Source organism: Neopsephotus bourkii, unplaced genomic scaffold (assembly GCF_033783945.1).
Source record: "Neopsephotus bourkii isolate Nb327-2 ecotype Australia unplaced genomic scaffold, CSIRO-AGI_Nbou_v1 NB_1328, whole genome shotgun sequence".
Taxonomy (NCBI): Eukaryota; Metazoa; Chordata; class Aves; order Psittaciformes; family Psittacidae; genus Neopsephotus; species Neopsephotus bourkii.
In genome coordinates, this window is record NW_026901808.1 from 5639965 (window position 1) to 5657568 (window position 17604).

General features: G+C 36.8%; 1 protein-coding gene across 4 annotated transcripts in view; it reads right to left on the reverse strand.

Moving 5' to 3' along the window:
* The window catches only part of HGF (hepatocyte growth factor), a 59112-nt gene that overhangs the window by 23312 nt on the left and 18196 nt on the right, over positions 1–17604 (reverse strand). For 3 of the 4 annotated variants that reach the window (XM_061366382.1, XM_061366380.1, XM_061366383.1), the window contains exons 4-7: positions 17150–17264; positions 12518–12660; positions 10711–10831; positions 6008–6126 (exon numbers count right to left, since the gene is read on the reverse strand). In XM_061366382.1, the coding sequence (XP_061222366.1) occupies positions 6008–6126; positions 10711–10831; positions 12518–12660; positions 17150–17264 (498 nt within the window). The remainder of the gene's footprint in view (positions 1–6007; positions 6127–10710; positions 10832–12517; positions 12661–17149; positions 17265–17604) is intronic. The other variant, XM_061366381.1, reaches the window with a different exon arrangement.

Sequence of the window (17604 nt, forward strand, 5' to 3'; positions counted from 1 at the left end):
TACAGTAATGCAAAAGCTTTCTTTTTTCCACAAAACCCTCCCTATATTTCAAAATACATAATTTTATTTATAAAGAGCCAGCTCATGCATTCATAAATGCTTAAGTAAAGAGATGAAACATTATCCAGATCTTCATGTGTAAAGCCACAGACAGTCTTCTCAGTTCTGGTTCTCACAGTAATGTCAGCATGAGGGAATCAGCAGGGGCCTTGAGTCATTCCACAGCTGAAGTAACCAGTTAGAGTATTATTTCTGTCTTTAATACCAATGTCCCAGAAGAAAATCCTGCACAAACTTTAGGTCAGTGGTGAAAATCCTACTGACTTAAAGGAAGGCATGGAATTTGCTGGAGTATTCATGTTCTTTCATACTAATACTATCAATGCATTTTTTGGAAAAGACATAGTTAGAAAAGAAGTAGAGTCCTAAATTACTTCCTCAGGAAAATTCCTACTTTCCCTCATATTGTTGTAATTTCTTTCCTAATGTGCCAGTCAACAAAAATAAAATGTGCCCTGATTTGCAACAAAAGATTTTGAAAAGTAGATTTTAAAAGATACGATGTGCTTAACGCAGTGAAGTGTAGACACCAAAGTACTTATTAAACATGACCCATGCATTTCTGTAAACATCAGTAAAAACCATGAGTGATATGGGAAGAAGTTGCTCATGCTCCCAGGCATCTCTACCTCAAACAATACCATCCAGTGTTCTAGTTAGTATGACAGTGGCAGTTCTTTTCTTTCCATGTGTTTCCTCCAATGAATTATCCCACAGTACATGAAACATGAAAAAAACCTTCGTAATTGATTTATAGGGGATTTGTTGGTTTGGGGTTTTTTTCAGAAAAAAACATATAAGCAAAGAAGTTAGTGAAACCAAAGCTCAAGAATCACGGTACTGAAGAACTAATTCTCAGCTCGGACCTGCACACCAACAGTTCATTTGTCCTTGAAGGAGAGAGATCTTTGCAGGTTATTCCAATGCCTACAACTAGGCTTTAAATCCAAACAATTCTAGTTTAAATCCATTATAAAAAAAAAAAAAAAAAACAAAAAAAACCAACCAACCAAAGAAATCTTAAAATAATCTCGATATCTGCAGGTTCAGAGCTCTTAAATCTCACTTTCAAAGCTATCATAGAAATGATGAAAAAGATTTGAGTGGAATCCTTTTTAAGGAAATGTAGATTAAATCATTGCTCACAACGAATGCTGGACCTTTGTTATGCCTCCCTGTGGAACAAGGTGGAAGGTAACACTTTATCAGACACTAAACATCACTCTCTTTCCACTGACACTCTTCTATAAACATCTTTATCTTACACAAATATTGAGCTTAAACTGAGTGTCACTTTTATTTGTTTACATGCTATGATTCAACAAATAACTTTAATCAGAGCTTCACATTCAAATGGACAGTTGAAATCTAAAGAATGGTTAGCATATCAGTGATTTTTTGCCTTCAGGTTCATTTTACATCTAGATTCTTAATTTTGCCATTTCATTACTTGCTTTTTCCCATCAAATCCACACCTTTATTGAATTCTCTCAGGGCTTTTTGGGTTCCAGTTGCTCTTATCTATTGCCTATGAGTACTAATAACAGAGGTTAAATCTATGGTAAAATCAGCTGGGTAGGTTGGAAATCAAGTAGACAGCAAACAAACACTGTATTTCCCATATTAATACCATATATCTCAGCTCTCAAATGACTTTATTTCTGGGCCTTAGCACTTCTCATAGCTCTACAGATCATCTACAGAAGTGCAGCTATCCTTTTTCCTGATTTATTTTTTTTAACTCCCCACTCCTGTCTCCCCTCAGTAGTCCATGTCCTCAGTCATACCAAAGTAACAGTCTTTTTTCATGTTTGCTGTCACTGCTTCCATTTATTCATTTCATCCTACACTTTCTTATTGCTGTTATAGTTGTCCTTTTATCCTCTCTTCTAACTAAAAAATGTCTCAAGCCAAAAACCACAGACACATATGTGAGCAACTTCAAACCAATTCTGGGGTCCCTGAAGTCTTAATCCCGATCCAATTTTTGCAGTTTGAGCCATCTCTAATCCCTAATTGCTCCTGTCATCTCTTTCTCACAGCCCTGGCTGCAAGCCACAATGTTTTATGCTGCTTTCTGTGCTTGGAAATAAAGTTACAATGCCCTCCTGTCTCTTCAGTCTTAAAAACATATTTATTTTCTGAATGCTTCCTTCCACTGACTTTTTTGCTGAAAATTTTGTATATGAGCTGTTGTCAGCATTTTGGCTATAGAGCATGCTAGCACTCATGACATTTAGCGAAAGCCACAAGCAGCATGCTGCCTTGTGGTCACTCCCCAAAGAGAGGACACCTACGTTTCTGTATATGGTCCAAGGACTTGGATTTGAAAAGCATTTTTACTAATTAGTATTTCTTGTAAAATGTATAAACTGTCCTCATCATAGGAATTAAAAACCTGTGTGAGAATCCAAACCACAAAGCTATAAAGACATATAACTCATGATCTCTTTTTAGTGTACTGAGATTGAACACAGACACAGCTTCAGAAAATGAAGCTACGACTGAAACCCAGACAGGCCTAGTGTTTTAGGCTCCCTGCTAGGAGGTGGGAAATAGTTTTTCTATGTGCCTCCAGAAAGACAGAAAACTGAAAACAGAGCTTAGATATTTTGTGTTGGTATTCTAGTCACTGGGCTGGTGAAACAACACTATCATAAGCATTAAATTTCCTCTCTGAGTGATAAAGGAAAGCACTGAGCAGCATTGCACCTTATGTAGAGGGAAATGCCATATGCTCTTGCCAAACAACCTTTGAAAACATCTGCTGGATTAAGCACCTTCAAGATCACTTTCTTGTATTCTTCCTCATATATATTGCTTTAATAATTTCAAAAGATCTATAGTTTTGCATATGAGATTTCCACACATATTATACTTTCTAACTGCAGGTGAAATAATTCATAGCTAATTCAGTCAATTTATGCCTAGAAATGAGATAAAAGGCTTTCATTACAACATTAAAATCATTACATCCTTTTGGGGTTTTAAATTTCATTTTGATGATTACCTTTCATTGAGGACTCTAATTGTCATTTGAGCAGACAAAGGTGACATTAGAGTAGTTTGCAGTTCTCCCACCCAGCTTTTTTATAAAGCTTAGGCCAGACAGTAAATACTGACAGTTGCATGGGCTGTAAGCTTACGTGACCAACAAAGCCAGATGTGAATCCTCAGAACACTGACACATCAGCTCAGGAAATGCCAGAGGATAAAGTTTTATAAAAGTTGCATTTGTGAAACCGTCAGCTGTAACTTACAAATTTTGTTGGTTTGTTTTTTTTTTGTTTTTTTTTGTAATAAAAACACTTCTACCAAGGGAAAATAACGGATCTAGTACTCTACATACGATTTATTTATTATCTAATAAATAAAGAAATGTTAGAAGCACAGTAAAAAAACCTCACAAAATAAAACCTCAACAAACAAGCTCTAACAATTAATTAACAAAAAATTAGAAATATGGCTCAGTTACAAAGCTAAACAAGATTGTACAAAACGGGAAAGACTGTACTTTCCCCATTACCAAAGATTACCAAGAGCTCTAGATTCAATTACATGAGTTAGGACTGCAGTTCACAGGCAAGACTTTCAGCATGGTATAACTTACTGGGTGTCTGACACAAAACAAGCAGTAGTTCTGTTAAGTTTCTTCTGTCTCTTGAAAACCTGATTACAGACATTGCCTAAAATAGCAAACTAAGCTCACTTACATACAGTGGAATAATTTTGGTACTTTTAACTACTTTATACTGGATTTACAATAGCATATGATAAGACAAAGTAAATTCAATTACTCCACATCAAGTACATTAAGAGTATTCTTACTCAATCTTCGGATTTCAAACAATCGACTAATTGACAAAAAGTGACTGACGCTCCAAGACATTACACTGGCCTAAGCCAAAACAAGCAAGGAGAGAAAGTGCTGAACTAATGGTGGTGGAAGCAGAAAACATTGCGTCAAAATCTGGTTTGGCAAGAACTCCAAGTGAAGACAAAGCATCCCATGCTTCCCTCTTAAGGTAACAACTACACACACACGCAGGTTCATGCCAGAGCCATTCCCTTTTACTTATCCACATTGTCCTGTATTTATATATTTGTTAATTTTATGGGAAAAATACAGGATTATATTACGGAAACAGACTTTTTGTAAGATTCACTACTGTCTCTATTTTACCTGGATCTTAGATACCCTAGGAATGGTTTGTCTTGATTTATATAACAATAACAAAACAAAGAGAACCCTGAAAATTAAACTGTCATAAAAAAAACACACTCCTTCTATGCTTATTATAATTCCCCCCCCCTTTTTTTCTTTTTTTTTTTGAATTCTTACATTAGTCTAGTTCCAGGTGAGCTTTCTTGTTCATTTTAATAGACTCTGTTCTGTTCTATTCTCCCAAGAGACTCAAATAAATTTTACAGTGACATAAGCCTACTGAAGTGACAGTTAGATGAAAAACAGTGTCTGGTTTTGAGGATTATTTTTTTTTCACACTTAATTTTGGTCAGAATTGAAGCAGGACAACAAAGAAAATCATAGTTTCCAAAACTGCAGATCTAACAGAAACTGACTTTCTCATGAGATAACACGACACTGAGTTTCACTCAGCAGTTTTAGAAGCAGTTTTTGCCTGCATTTCACAGAAAATAAAAAACCACTGTTTTCCCTTTTCTGCCCATTTTCCTTGGGTATCTGCCACAAGACTGGGGCCCATGAAGCTGATAGGTTTCTACAGTATGGATTCAGTTAAAGTCATGCCTTGTTTTCAGAAATTGCCTTTATTCCAGAGATGTCATAAACAAAGTGTTTTGAGTAAAGAGAATAAAAAAACAAAACCTGCCTAAGTAATACGAGTCTGCCTTTAATATCATGCTTGTACATTGATTTTTTCACATTTCAGTTCACTAAGAGAAGAAAAAAACTGGACTCCAAATCTGTCAATGAGAAGAATGCGAGATAAAAGGGGAGATTATCACCTGTAGACCTCATGAGTTGTGAATGAGGAAAGCAATTTCAGAGATGCAAATCTTAGTTTTCTGGCTAAAGCATGCCCTAGCAAAACTTAATTCTACCACCTGCCTCAGCCCCAAGGTTACCACAGAAGTCTAGAAAAATTACCTAACCCAACTTTTTATGTGAGTTCCAACAGTTTTACCTTCTTCATTATCCCTGTAGTGCTCATTTAAGACATCTAATTATCAGTAGAACAGAGCTGTCAGAGCTAGCACCAAAGTTAGGAGGATCTAGTTTTTGAAGATAGAATACGCTGCAGAATGCTTCAAAAATTCTGAACTAAAGCATTTGTAAGTGGGCATCCGATATTTATATACCTTAATGTTGCATGGATTCAATTCCCGAGGCTAAAAAAAAGCTACCATCTTGTTATTGAAGGATGAAAAGAAATTAATTGACTGTAGAGTGTTTCGATACTGTAATGCTGAATATCGCAGAGAAACCCATGAGGAAACTAATAATCCTGTCTTCAGTACAAGGCTGCACAGCAGTCAGGAGACGAGGGCTAGAAGCACACAATGTGCAAAAGGAAACCAAAGCAGTGGACAGTTGTTAGAGCATTGAGTAGGGAAGGTGTGCATGCACCTGTTCCCAGACTCATGGGATAATGCTCAGCATGGTCAAACTAATACTGTACATGAGATCTTCATGATGACATTGTCTCACTGGTTTAGTTTTTGAGATTTCTACATTTTAATGTAAATTCCTGTATGTGACAGACACACATTTCCCAGCGCTAAAACACAACTCTTATTTCCTGTCAAGATTAAATATAATGTTGTTATAAACAATCCTCTTTGAAAACTATGTTTTAAATGACAGTGAAGGGCAATAAATGAACTAGCTGTGGTCCTATATTGCTTGAAGTATCTGTATTCAGATTTTGGAAAGGAAAAGGAAGTAATAAATTTTGCTTGAACTCACCACACGTTTTAATTGCACAGAACTCCCAGGGGGTGTTAGGGTCAAGAGTGTAGCACCAGGGTCTCAGCTTGCCATCAGGATTGCGGCAGTAATTATCATCAAAGCCCTTGTCAGGATATCTGCAAACCACAACAAGAAATGTGTCAGGGAAGTCTTCCTGGCAACGTTGCATTAGCTTGCACAAGGTACTTAAAGGACAGTCTTCAGCAGAGGCAAACAAGAACCAGTTCCTGTTAACCTGGAGTCTGAACCTGACGTGGACGCAAATGCTCTTTTAACACTATTAGAAAGTTAATAATGTAAAGTTTCCAAATATGCAGCAGAATTAGACCTCCACTGAGGGGATTCCCTGCTGTGCTAATGCACAGGGTACCGGATGGGGTAACTACTAATTGCTAAACTCTTGCTCTTGTGTCCATCAACTGATGACCACACTCTAAAGCCACCTGTTGTTTTTTTTTAAACAGCCCAATTAAGTGTGGATTGTATAAACACTGCCTGGCATGCTGGACTTATTAAGGAAAAAGGTTTTTCAGTGCAACAGCCCTGGGTTCAAACTGGAAGCTGTTTTGAGTAGCTATGTTATTAATGATAGCTCCATTTCTGTAATAGAGCTCATTCTAGGTCATGCCCCCCTTTTGAGCACTGGGCAAAAAAAGAGAAGGCGAAAAATAAGGAATTATTTTCTGTCACCCTTGTCTCATTAAGATTTGAAACTATTGTGCCATTTAATTGTTTCCACTTTCCTACCACCATCATTGAACAATCAGGTAGATGTTCAAGATAAAACTTAAGGAGATAAATGCATACACTTTTCCTCCAGTGAATACAAATTGTCTTGGTATTCCAGTTTTATAGAAACATGTTTGTAAAAGAAATAAAAAGTAGATTTTCCCCTGAGGGAAAGATGAAAAGTGTGTAAGAGAACAATAAAATTAACTACCTGGGAACATGAACCCAGTTACAACTGTAAGCAGATGTGTTTTGCACAAGCAGAGGAAAATACGTTTTACAAGTGTGTGCTTTTGTTAGGATGCTTTTTCTGTCAACCAATCATGCTAATTTTGATTCATTGCAACTTGATCTCCCATTCCTTGGGAAAAATCAGGTTCCTCCATCTATACAAAGGACAGGGACAGGATTTAAGTAGAATAAAATCAAATAAACAAACAATAACAACCAAACAGCAAAACCACCAAGAAGAAACATCATAAACCTGAAAATTCAAGGGCAGTCAAGCATGTGGTAGTTTCAGATGTAGCATCAGTACCCTGTTTTGTGCTAGGTGGAAGACTAACTTTAAAGGACCAAATTGTGTCCAAGGATTTCACAAGAAAACAGTTAATGGGCTATTAACACAACATAAAGAGAGATTTTTTTTTTTTTTTTTTTTTTTTTTGTACCCAGTAGCTGCAGTAATGAGCTTGGATGTTAGCAGCATGTGTCACTTAACAATGTAGAGTCCATGGCACTACCCAGGAAATGAGGTGAGTCCAGGAATGGCAAGGTATCTGCAGTCATAGCTCCCAAACCTATTCAGAACAACTGGGAGTATAAAGAATCCACTTTCTAAGCAAGTGCCCTTCCAGAGCACTGTATGCTCTGTCCTTTCTGATATTATATGATATGTTCCCACAGTATGCCAAAAAAATTATTTACTAACCTAAAAGATGGAATAGATCTTCAGGAACCAGCTTTAGGTATCTGCTGCATGGAGTAGTTCCCATGAGCTGTATCTTTCCACCTACTACATCTATGTTTCCTTTTTTAGAGCAACAACAGCCTTTCCAGTCACTGTTTCTTCCCTCAGTATTCAGACATGTTTCTGCCTTCCCTCATATCCAGTAGGGAGCAGTTCCTCAGCTCCTATAGAAAAGGCCAACTAACAAATACTAAGGACAAGATAAACAACAGGACTTCAATCTCTTCCACACAACTCAACAGTGAGACTGTGGAGGATTCTCTGAGGGCTCATCCCTTTGCTCTGCACAATTCTCCTTCCCCAGTATACTCGGGGAGAGACCTCTTGCTTAGACCCAACAAAAAGCCTGAGGTTTCCAAGATCTTTCAGAACCCTACATATTTCTTCCCCTCTCCTGCTGCTGAAACTTCAGTAGCTGTACTTCATTGTTGAAACTGAAATGAAGCATTAAGATACACATCTGGTGTCAAAATCAAGACTTTTTCTCAGTTTCAGGGAGGGGGGAAGAGTGTTAGATGAAGAGATAACTTTTATTTTCTTTAAAGAGGCAGATGCTGAGTTCTAGCTCTGCTGGAGCTAAACTGAAACTTAGTGTCTAAAACTCTTCACCAATATTTCTTTTCCTCTTCTTTTTGTTTTAAAAGACATGCAGGACTGGAAACTTGATTCTGTATAAAGTAAATTTTCATGCAAGAGATATAAAACAGAGTATTCAACTCCTATAGCACACTTCAGCCCTACTTTTCTCTGTGTAGTTCAGTACATATTTTCAAAACATATTTAATTTTAAGCAGAAAATATGCTTCTCTATGCCTATCCAAATCATTATCTTCAATGGTTTTCTTCCTATACTGAGACATAATCCTGTCCATGAGGAGGACACAGAAACTGGAGCTTCAGAACACAATTCTGCATCCACTACTTGCTAAAAACAGGTCATGCAGGAGTTGTTTGGGTGGATTCCTACTGCTACTTTCAATCACATCTAAGTACACAGATATTACCAATTCCTTCAGTAATTGACCTCTGAAAGGAATACATGTGGAACAATTCAACAAGGTGACAGAAAGGAAAAGTGAGTTGTATTCACCCTGAGCATAAAACATTGTTCCACAGCAGGTAGACTGAAGCATTTGAAAAGATCATTAATTTTACTTATTTTCCTTTACCATTGCAATTGATGATTCCAGAAATGAAAATAAGTTTAAGTCTGTCTAGCTAGTCTCTCCTGGTTTCCAGATTATTCACATTATCTCCAGATGGTATAGTATAAGCCTCTCTAGAGATGACAGTATTTTAATGGATCATTTGTTCCAGACTTTTTTTCTTATTTTCAACTTCAGTAACTGTTAAAAAGCACAAACAAACCAAAGCCCCAAATATTTTTAAAAGCTAGTATAATCAAAGTATAATTGTCACTACCTTTAGTGACCATTCTATGAAGTTAATTAACATCAATGTTAATTAACTGTAGCGTACCCCAGTTACTCTTCTGAAAGAACATACAGATCAGTTCAATCTGGATAGGTCACTTTTTGATTAAAAGGCATTTTTATTACAGTCTAAAAGCTTTCACAAAGACGTTTTCTGTGGAGAATCTTTCAAGGAGGAACGTGATTGTGAGATTGCAGTTAGTCTGAAAAATCACTTCAGAAGCAATTCAAAGTTAACAGAATAAATTTCCTCCTGACAGTAAAATTATTATTGTTTGTACCCATAAGTTTTATAACTGTTTCACTCACAAGGAACAAGATTCTACTCCAGAATGCACAGCAACTGCATGGCAAAAATCAGTCCCAGTCTGTTAAGAACTACAGGACTGCCTGCTACTCATGAAGCAGATCATTGAACCAAGAGGAAAAAAGAGGTTATATCACATAAACTCAAAACCTGCAGTTTGATACTGTTTTGCTGAATAAGCAGGCTTTCTAATATCTACCAGTACCTGTATTTCTGAGTATGAAAAAGATGCTTTATTTGGCAGAACACTTAAAAATATATAAAAACACGTTCAGTGGAAGGTCTCAATCATTCTGAGTTTGTTGATTCTTGCAGTCCTCCTCTGTCAGTTTAAGTTTATTCAACGTACTTATGAATAGAGATAATCTAAAATCCTGAGCAAAAGTAAAATGAAACTTTAGTCCAGTTTAAGAGAAACACAAAGGCCCTCCTGTGTGGCCTAAACCCTCACACAAAAACCTTCCATAAGAGTGTATCATAGATGACCCTTTGTGGCTGGGTGAATTTTACTCTTTAGGACAAACTGTAATGGGGATGCAATTTATCTTGCTATTTCTGACTCATCTTTTGGCATTAGGTACCTATGCTTAAACTAAAAGAGAGAAGTCTAAAATACAAATCCATGTACATAAAATGCTAAACAGGATTATTAACTCCTTCCCAGGCTTAAAAAAACACATGTAGTGGGCAAACATTTTGCTGGAACAACTTGGATACTTAAACTTGATTACAACAGAAGATCATCTACAGCTGTGAAGCTGTTCAATATTTCAAAAACTGAGCATACTCTGCCTTGACAATGTTGCATGTTTATGTTCACTTATAGTGTTAAGAACTAACAAAAATGTATTATTTTTAATCATTATTTATTTTCTTATTGCTTTAAGGTATTTTAAGCTGATTGAAATTTCATAATGACATATATAGTAACATTCAGAAATTTATTTTTTTACTGTAAGTGAAGCTAGGGAGAAAATTTGGATCAATTAATGCAGCACATGTCCATCACTACACTACACAGCCATGGGATGTAGCAACGGCTGCATGGCATAGGCATAGCCTCTAGTCACCATCCTCCATCTCCAGCATGATGGCAGCCAGCCCACACACACCATGGGCCAGGAGCCCAAGCAACGAAAACTGGTGAACTCCACAAACTTCAGTTCAGCTAATGCTGATTTTGTACAGTTGGATCCCAAATGTCTGTCATTTTCAAATTATATCCACATGAATTTATTTGGGAGGTGGGGTAAGAGGTTACCTCTCTGGACGGAATTTGTGCTTGTGTGGTCTCTGAAGATCCCAACGCTGACACTCCTTGCCTGTCTCGGTGTGATCCATTGGTCCTCTGTAACTCTCTCCATTGCAGGTCATGCATTCAACTAGGAAAAAATAGGTAGTGTATTATGCTGATGACGTGTAACACACACACAAAAATAAATTAGTATAATTAAATCACATCTCTGCTGTTATAAATTGAAACCAACCTAAAGAGAGATAGAAAAGTAATATATTTAAGTTAGGTTGATATGGTAAATGTCCTTTGGAATAGATTTTCATCTCTTAGATCTAATCCAGATGCTTAAATTTGATATCACTTTATTCACTTTATAGGACACTCATGGTTTGGAGGCAGGTGGGTGTGAGCTGATAGAGACATTCATGTTCCTAGAAGATTTTTTAACCTTAGTTATGGTTAATAACAGAGAGAGACATATATCTAAGGAAGGAGTATATTTTAGGGGTGATATTTTACGATTAAGTGAAAATAATTATTCTAAATCACTCTAAGTCATGGCATAATTACAGCACAAGTTTGAGTACAGAATAATGGCTGAATTTCAGCGCAGTACAGTCTGTTTCTTTAAATTCCCAGCACATTCATATGATACTATTTCCTTTCGATACTAATTCTTTCTGGCAGCCTAAGCTAAGATACGTTTTCAGCCCTGGTTTGGGAAAGTGGGGGATGGAGGGAGAATGGGCAAAAGCTACCAAAAGGATTTAATATCACTGCTGAACAAAATATCCTCCATAATTTAGAATGAGAAGTCTTAAAATATGAAATAAATTCACCATAACTAACTGTAGACACGTTTCTCAAGTGTTCCCTAATTAGAGTAATTGTAACAAAAGATCACTTAGTAAATAGCAATTTATGCAATTACAGATCTCACACTTCAGACAAAACATCCACTACCGGTCTTCATCCTTCAGTGAGCTCCAGGTCTTATCACATTTGAAGCTCAAATTGATCTTTAAATGTTAGCTTTTAACAAATTTTCAAGCTCCTTGTAAATCATTCTCTTCCTCCCTCCTTCTCCCTTTTCTTCCCCCACCACAGTATAGCTATTGCACATGACACATTAGCAGGAAAAATTAAAGTCATCCTATCTTGAGAATTTAAATGAGTTGACTGACTGGAACTGAATTGGCTGATTAGCAAGATGTAAGAGATTAGTTTGGAGCTTAACAGAACTTAAAATTCAACAAATGCAAGGGTGCACGTAAAATACCTTTTGAATTCTGTGACTTGAAAGTTGAACAGGAATGAATTTATGCAAAGTCTTATTTACAGTATTTATTTGAAAGAAAAAAAATGGAAAAAAACCCCACAACAGTGTGCTTAGATTGATCTTTTTTCCTGTAGTTAAGTATCTATATTTTCATCCAAAAGAAGGAAAAAAGTTGATTTTACCATGGAATGGTACTAGATGATTTTATCATACAGTAATAGCAATATTAATGGATTCTCTATGGACCAGATAAGAGAAAAAAGGGTTGCATTTGTGCAATTAGCATAACTTCTTTGTTCCAGCTCCTCCATGACCTGAAAAAAAGCTGCTGAGTCTAAAAGCTTGTTAAAGTCTTCCAGATTACTGGAACAGAACAAGACAGAACAAGACCTTCTCTTTCTGTAATAACTTCTTTCCTTGTTACAAGAGTTATTCTTGCTGAGAAATCACCAATTCTTTCTCCAAAGTCCATGAGCAAATGTCAGTGAAACTAGTGGAACTTCTGCTATCAGCAGGGAAAAGGAACTTCCCACATAAGCCTTGCCGGGTTACCTTGTGAACAGAGGGGGATGTCACAGACTTCATGGCGCATCTCTGGACTGGTGGTGAAGCACCACGGCCCTCCCTCTTCCCCTCGGGGGTTTCGACAGTAGTTTTCCCGCAGGTCTTTACCCCGATAGCTCGAAGGCAAAAAGCTAGTTTTAAAATGACAATCATTACAGTATAAGAGCATGCAAACTTTGGTGTTAAATCATACTATTTTTTGCAAACAGTTAAAAACAATCCCATTTCTGCTTCCTTCTCCCTCCACCCTGCCTAAACAAATGCACACACCCAAATATCTGTCCATACACAAATACACATCTTCAGTAAGGATTACTCAATCAATGGCCTAAATCTGGGTCAATTAGTCTAGCCCATTGCTTGCTCTAGCAAGTTTTACTCCCATCCCTTGGGCATGCAGAGCCAAATATCTGCTGCAGAGCCAGGGGCAGCAACACACTCCCTGCTAGCCCTCACTGCACTCTCCTTCACAAGCTTGTAACTACTCACACAAGGCCCTTGGACAAAGAGAAATGTATTGGGTGCATTGGGCTTTTCTGGGGGGAAAATCCATTGGGTTCATCACTGTGTCAGACCTGTCATTGCTGTGTATGTTGTGCACACATACAGCACAATAACATATGTAGCTGGCCCAGCTGGGCTTAGTGTGCACCTACTACATAAAGCCCACAGGTAGAGAAAACTCTTCATTTCTGTCCAGGAAGCAGCTAAAACTGAGCATCAGGGGTGTGTGAGCGTGACTGAGCACTGACACACCATGCTGAGAGGCTTTCACTGCCTGAAACCACAGACAACTGATGCATTTCAGCATCAGAAATTTCCCCAGATTCCTCTTTAGCCATCCTGCCTTATGCTCTGCCATGAACCCCGCTGTTGTCACCTTAGGGTCTGCTACTTATAGACCCACTCATCATTGTTATTGTACAAATTAGGTCATTTAACAGCAACCTAGCTGACTTCAACTATCCAGGGTCAAGTTTTTGTGTTCTTAGCTGTGTGTAAAATTTTGTGCTTACCCCTGAAGAAATTCCCACATACACACTGGGATATAAATATATATGTAGGTGTGTGCATATATACGTATATATTTACACATAAAAGTAGTACTGGTTATTTTTTGCTACAAACTAGGGAACAGCACATAGTGAGGAGCCCAGCCCTAGAGGTAGTCTGTTTGATGCCACTGCAAAAGCTCTGACCACACTCAGACTTCATATTGCTGACAAACCCATTGGCACTTCACTCCCAGTTTCATTGCAGTGATGCTTAAAGAGCAGCTAAACCTCTGCAGACAAAACCGTTAAATTCCGAGTTATGTTCACTTGCATGAAAACTTCATGGGTTTGGGGGTAACTGAAAAGTTGGGCAAAATACATAGGGGAACACACAAAACCCGTAATTCATTGTAAGACACTGATTTAATTTTTGAGCTTTCTGAGATTTGTACAGGGCTTTTTTCTTCAGTGTGTTTACATTCTGGTCGAAATATCACAACTGAAGTGAAGCTTTTATTCTGAAAATGCCTAATACTTTAATTTGGATGTTTGTTTGGGGTTTTCTCTGTTGGTTTGGTTGGTTTGTTTTGTTTTGATGTGGGTTTTTTTAGGTTTTGTTTTTTTTTTAATTCCCCAAGTGAATTCAGATGCATCTATATTCTGTAGGAAAAGAAAAGGAATAAAATTTCATCTAACTTCATTTAGAAGACTGTAGGCTCTTGCAGTTCAAGAAACTGAACTAAAGCACTTGGGACAGTCTTTATACTCAGACACCAATTTAATTCATACAAAAAAGCAGAAACATATGAAATGTATGGTCCCTGCTGTCCTTGGCATATTCTATGTTACAAATGAATGAGAGCAGGAGTCTGACGTGTCATTTTAATAATATTTTATTCCCATTAATGAAACCTTTGAACTAAGTGAAGTGGAAAATACCTCTGTTAATCACATTGTGGTTCTAGTCAATGCAATGTAGAAGCATTACTGAAAAAAGTGCTTTCCTTAATTTTGGTGCTTGAAGAGAATAATTTTTATGTCATTACTGCTGCCTATAAAATTGTTACTTCTGGTTTTCCTCTGTAGTCTTGTAATATTAAATCTCACAAAGTTTTTAGCTAAAGACAGCCCTGGGCAAACTTTGCTGATGGGACATTGCAACTAGAGTAAGTGTTAATGTAGTATGTCAGTGCATATTAGAATATCTTATTTAATTTTCCTGCTGAAAAATCTTCCTGCTCAGAAATTATGGACATTAGAAAACCAAGACAATAGGGAAAAGGCACTTCAAATAATATCAGATATGCTGTCATTAAAAATTAAAAAGTCTAAATGAATAGCATTAAAAACCCAAGATGAATTGGATAAACAAATGGCTTCAACAGGTAATGAAGCAACATTCTTGAAGGAGGAAAAGATTAGATGCAATAAAGACCCACCCAGAAATGGAAGATAGAGCCACTCCTAAAACTGTGTACTGATTTAGTTCAACTATATTAGGTAAGGAAAAAAAGAAAAATGCTAAAAACTGAAGCCAGTAAGACTAATGGTAAAAACAGATTCAACAACAGCAAAAATCACAAAAACAAAACTCCTGTGAAGTGCCGGTCTGCTCTTTGACTATTTATCTTTGAACTCTTTCAGCATTGGCTTTATCCATTTAAATAAAAAAACTCTTAAGAGAAAAAAATAAAATACTTTTATAACCTTTACTAGGATAGAGACAAAAACGAACCCTGATTTCAGCTGGGAGTCTCCAGGTTCTACTGGAATACAAACAAATAAAAATGCAATTTGTTAAATCCAGACACAAATTTAAAGGCTGAAGTTATTGCAGTTCTTTCTAGAAAAATAATGAGAAATCAGTAAAGTATATTTCTTCCTTGAATATGAAAAAGGGATTTATTTTCCAATGGCACTTTGTGATAATCAGATATTGAGAAAAACTGACCTAAAAATGTAAGCCTTTCATACTAATAAGTTCCAAACACACCACTACTGTCTGCTTGTTCCCATCTCCCTCATGTCTCTGATGATGAAATCATATTTTCTGATGTTGAAAAACAAAATTAGCATGCAGCCACCTCATTTATCCAGTGACCTTTAAAAAATTAAAACTTATTGCACAAGGCAGGAGAAAAGTCTTTCTCATAAAATTCATCATAGAGAAGTGGCTGTCCAAATGTATTAGATAAAGTTGTGTATGCTGTATGTTAAAATGGAATTTAGTCATCATGTATACAACCCAGACACTTTCTTTAATTCTATAAATTCATATGTATGTTTATAGAATAAATGCTTTTGCTTAGGTTGTAATTAATGAGAATCCTTTAACTTCTAAAGAATGAAGATTGTATACTTCAAGGTGTTGAGTCTCAGTAGGTCACTGCTGTGGAAACTGATCATATTTATCATATGTTCGCAATTAAGAATGCGTCTGGTCACTGAAAATCAGACACACTACCATCTATATTATAAGCAGCCAAGTCTAGTCAATTCCAAGCCTGAGGCTCAGCTCTGTAACACATCATAAGAGAGAACCCAAGTATCCTTTGCCTTTTCATGTTGTTCCAAGACATCATCTTGTACACTGGCTAGATTTGGTCAGGACAGGACTTAGCAGTGCACAGTCCAGTTCCTCACTAGCAATCTCCACCTCAGCTCCTTCTAAACAAAGTGCTGATGCTGGGTGTCCAGAGCAAAAGGCAGCAATGTGGATAGGAAACTTATGGGTGAGAGGACCCTTTGGTTTTGGCTCTTAAGGGTTTACCATCTAAATGGTAAAAGCCAATAGAAAAGGTTTCAAAGAGAAAAGGTCAAAGAGTAGACCAGCACTTCAAGTTCACTAGTTTCCAGCAACATTTGTTGTGGTTGAATCTGTTTTTACCATTGCTCTTACTGGCTTCAGTTTTTGCTTTTCTACTCTCTTCTTTTTAGCCAATATAATTGAACTAAGCCTGCTCTCAAAGTGTAGATTTGGCCTCAGTTCCTCACTATATGACATCTTAAAAGTAAGTCCCATACCTGCTGCAACAGTCTGTATCATACATACATATTGCTTGTACGATCCGAAGGAAAAGATTTCAGTAAGCTATTCAGTCTTTTCCATGTATTTGTTGCCTGGTCTAAGGGCTTTATAGGGTTTAATATATTCTCTATATAATAGAGAATGGATAGTAACTATGCAAAATACAGTAACAATAATTATACACTGATGAAATATGTGGGATAATATTTTTCAAAATTACCCATTTTCTGGGAATCAGTTAGAAAACACTGATAAACTTCCAGACCTGAGGCTGAAGTTAAGCAGATGTTTTGTTTCTGCCAGTAGCTAAGAGATACTAGGATATAAACAGCTTAAGAGAAAACAACCCTGACACCAGAGAAGGGATCCAGACACACAGGCTGGCATTAGGAAAGACCTCTTGGAGAAAGCCCAAGAAGGTAAGTGTTTTCTGGGATCTGGAGAAAGGCATTTCTTGGAGAAAGGCAAGAATACACCTAAGAAGTTTTGTTGTCTAAGGTCAGTTTTCTCATAAATCCTGTCTGCTAATAAGTCAAACCCTGCTTTATGGAAGCTGTCTGGGCACTATTCCCATTGTCTCTGCTCCTGAACTCTTACCTGTGCTCATGGGGGATCATTGAATTCCAGGCTTGACATTGGATACCACTTTTGGTAACAGATATTGTTCCTTTGTAGTCTGCTCCTTTTCCAATGATACAATTCCTGACATAGTCTATTGAAAGAAAATAGAAGAATATTAGGATTTTCGTTAATATATTTAAAAATTAACTCTTAATCCCTTCTCAAATAAAATAAATGTATTTATTATTGACTTTAAATAATTATTCAAAATACTGTTTAACCTGTCTACATACATTCTTGTACCTTTTTTTCCCCACATTCTCATCCCTAAATTTCCAAAGAAGCCCCTGAAAATGTTTCTAAAGTGTCTGATTGACCAAAAGTCCATGTCTGAGGACTTACATCCCCCACTCATGAATGAGATAAATAAAAGTTATATTAAGTCTACATTAACTCATACAACTGAGCTTTTAAATACTAAACTGAAGAAG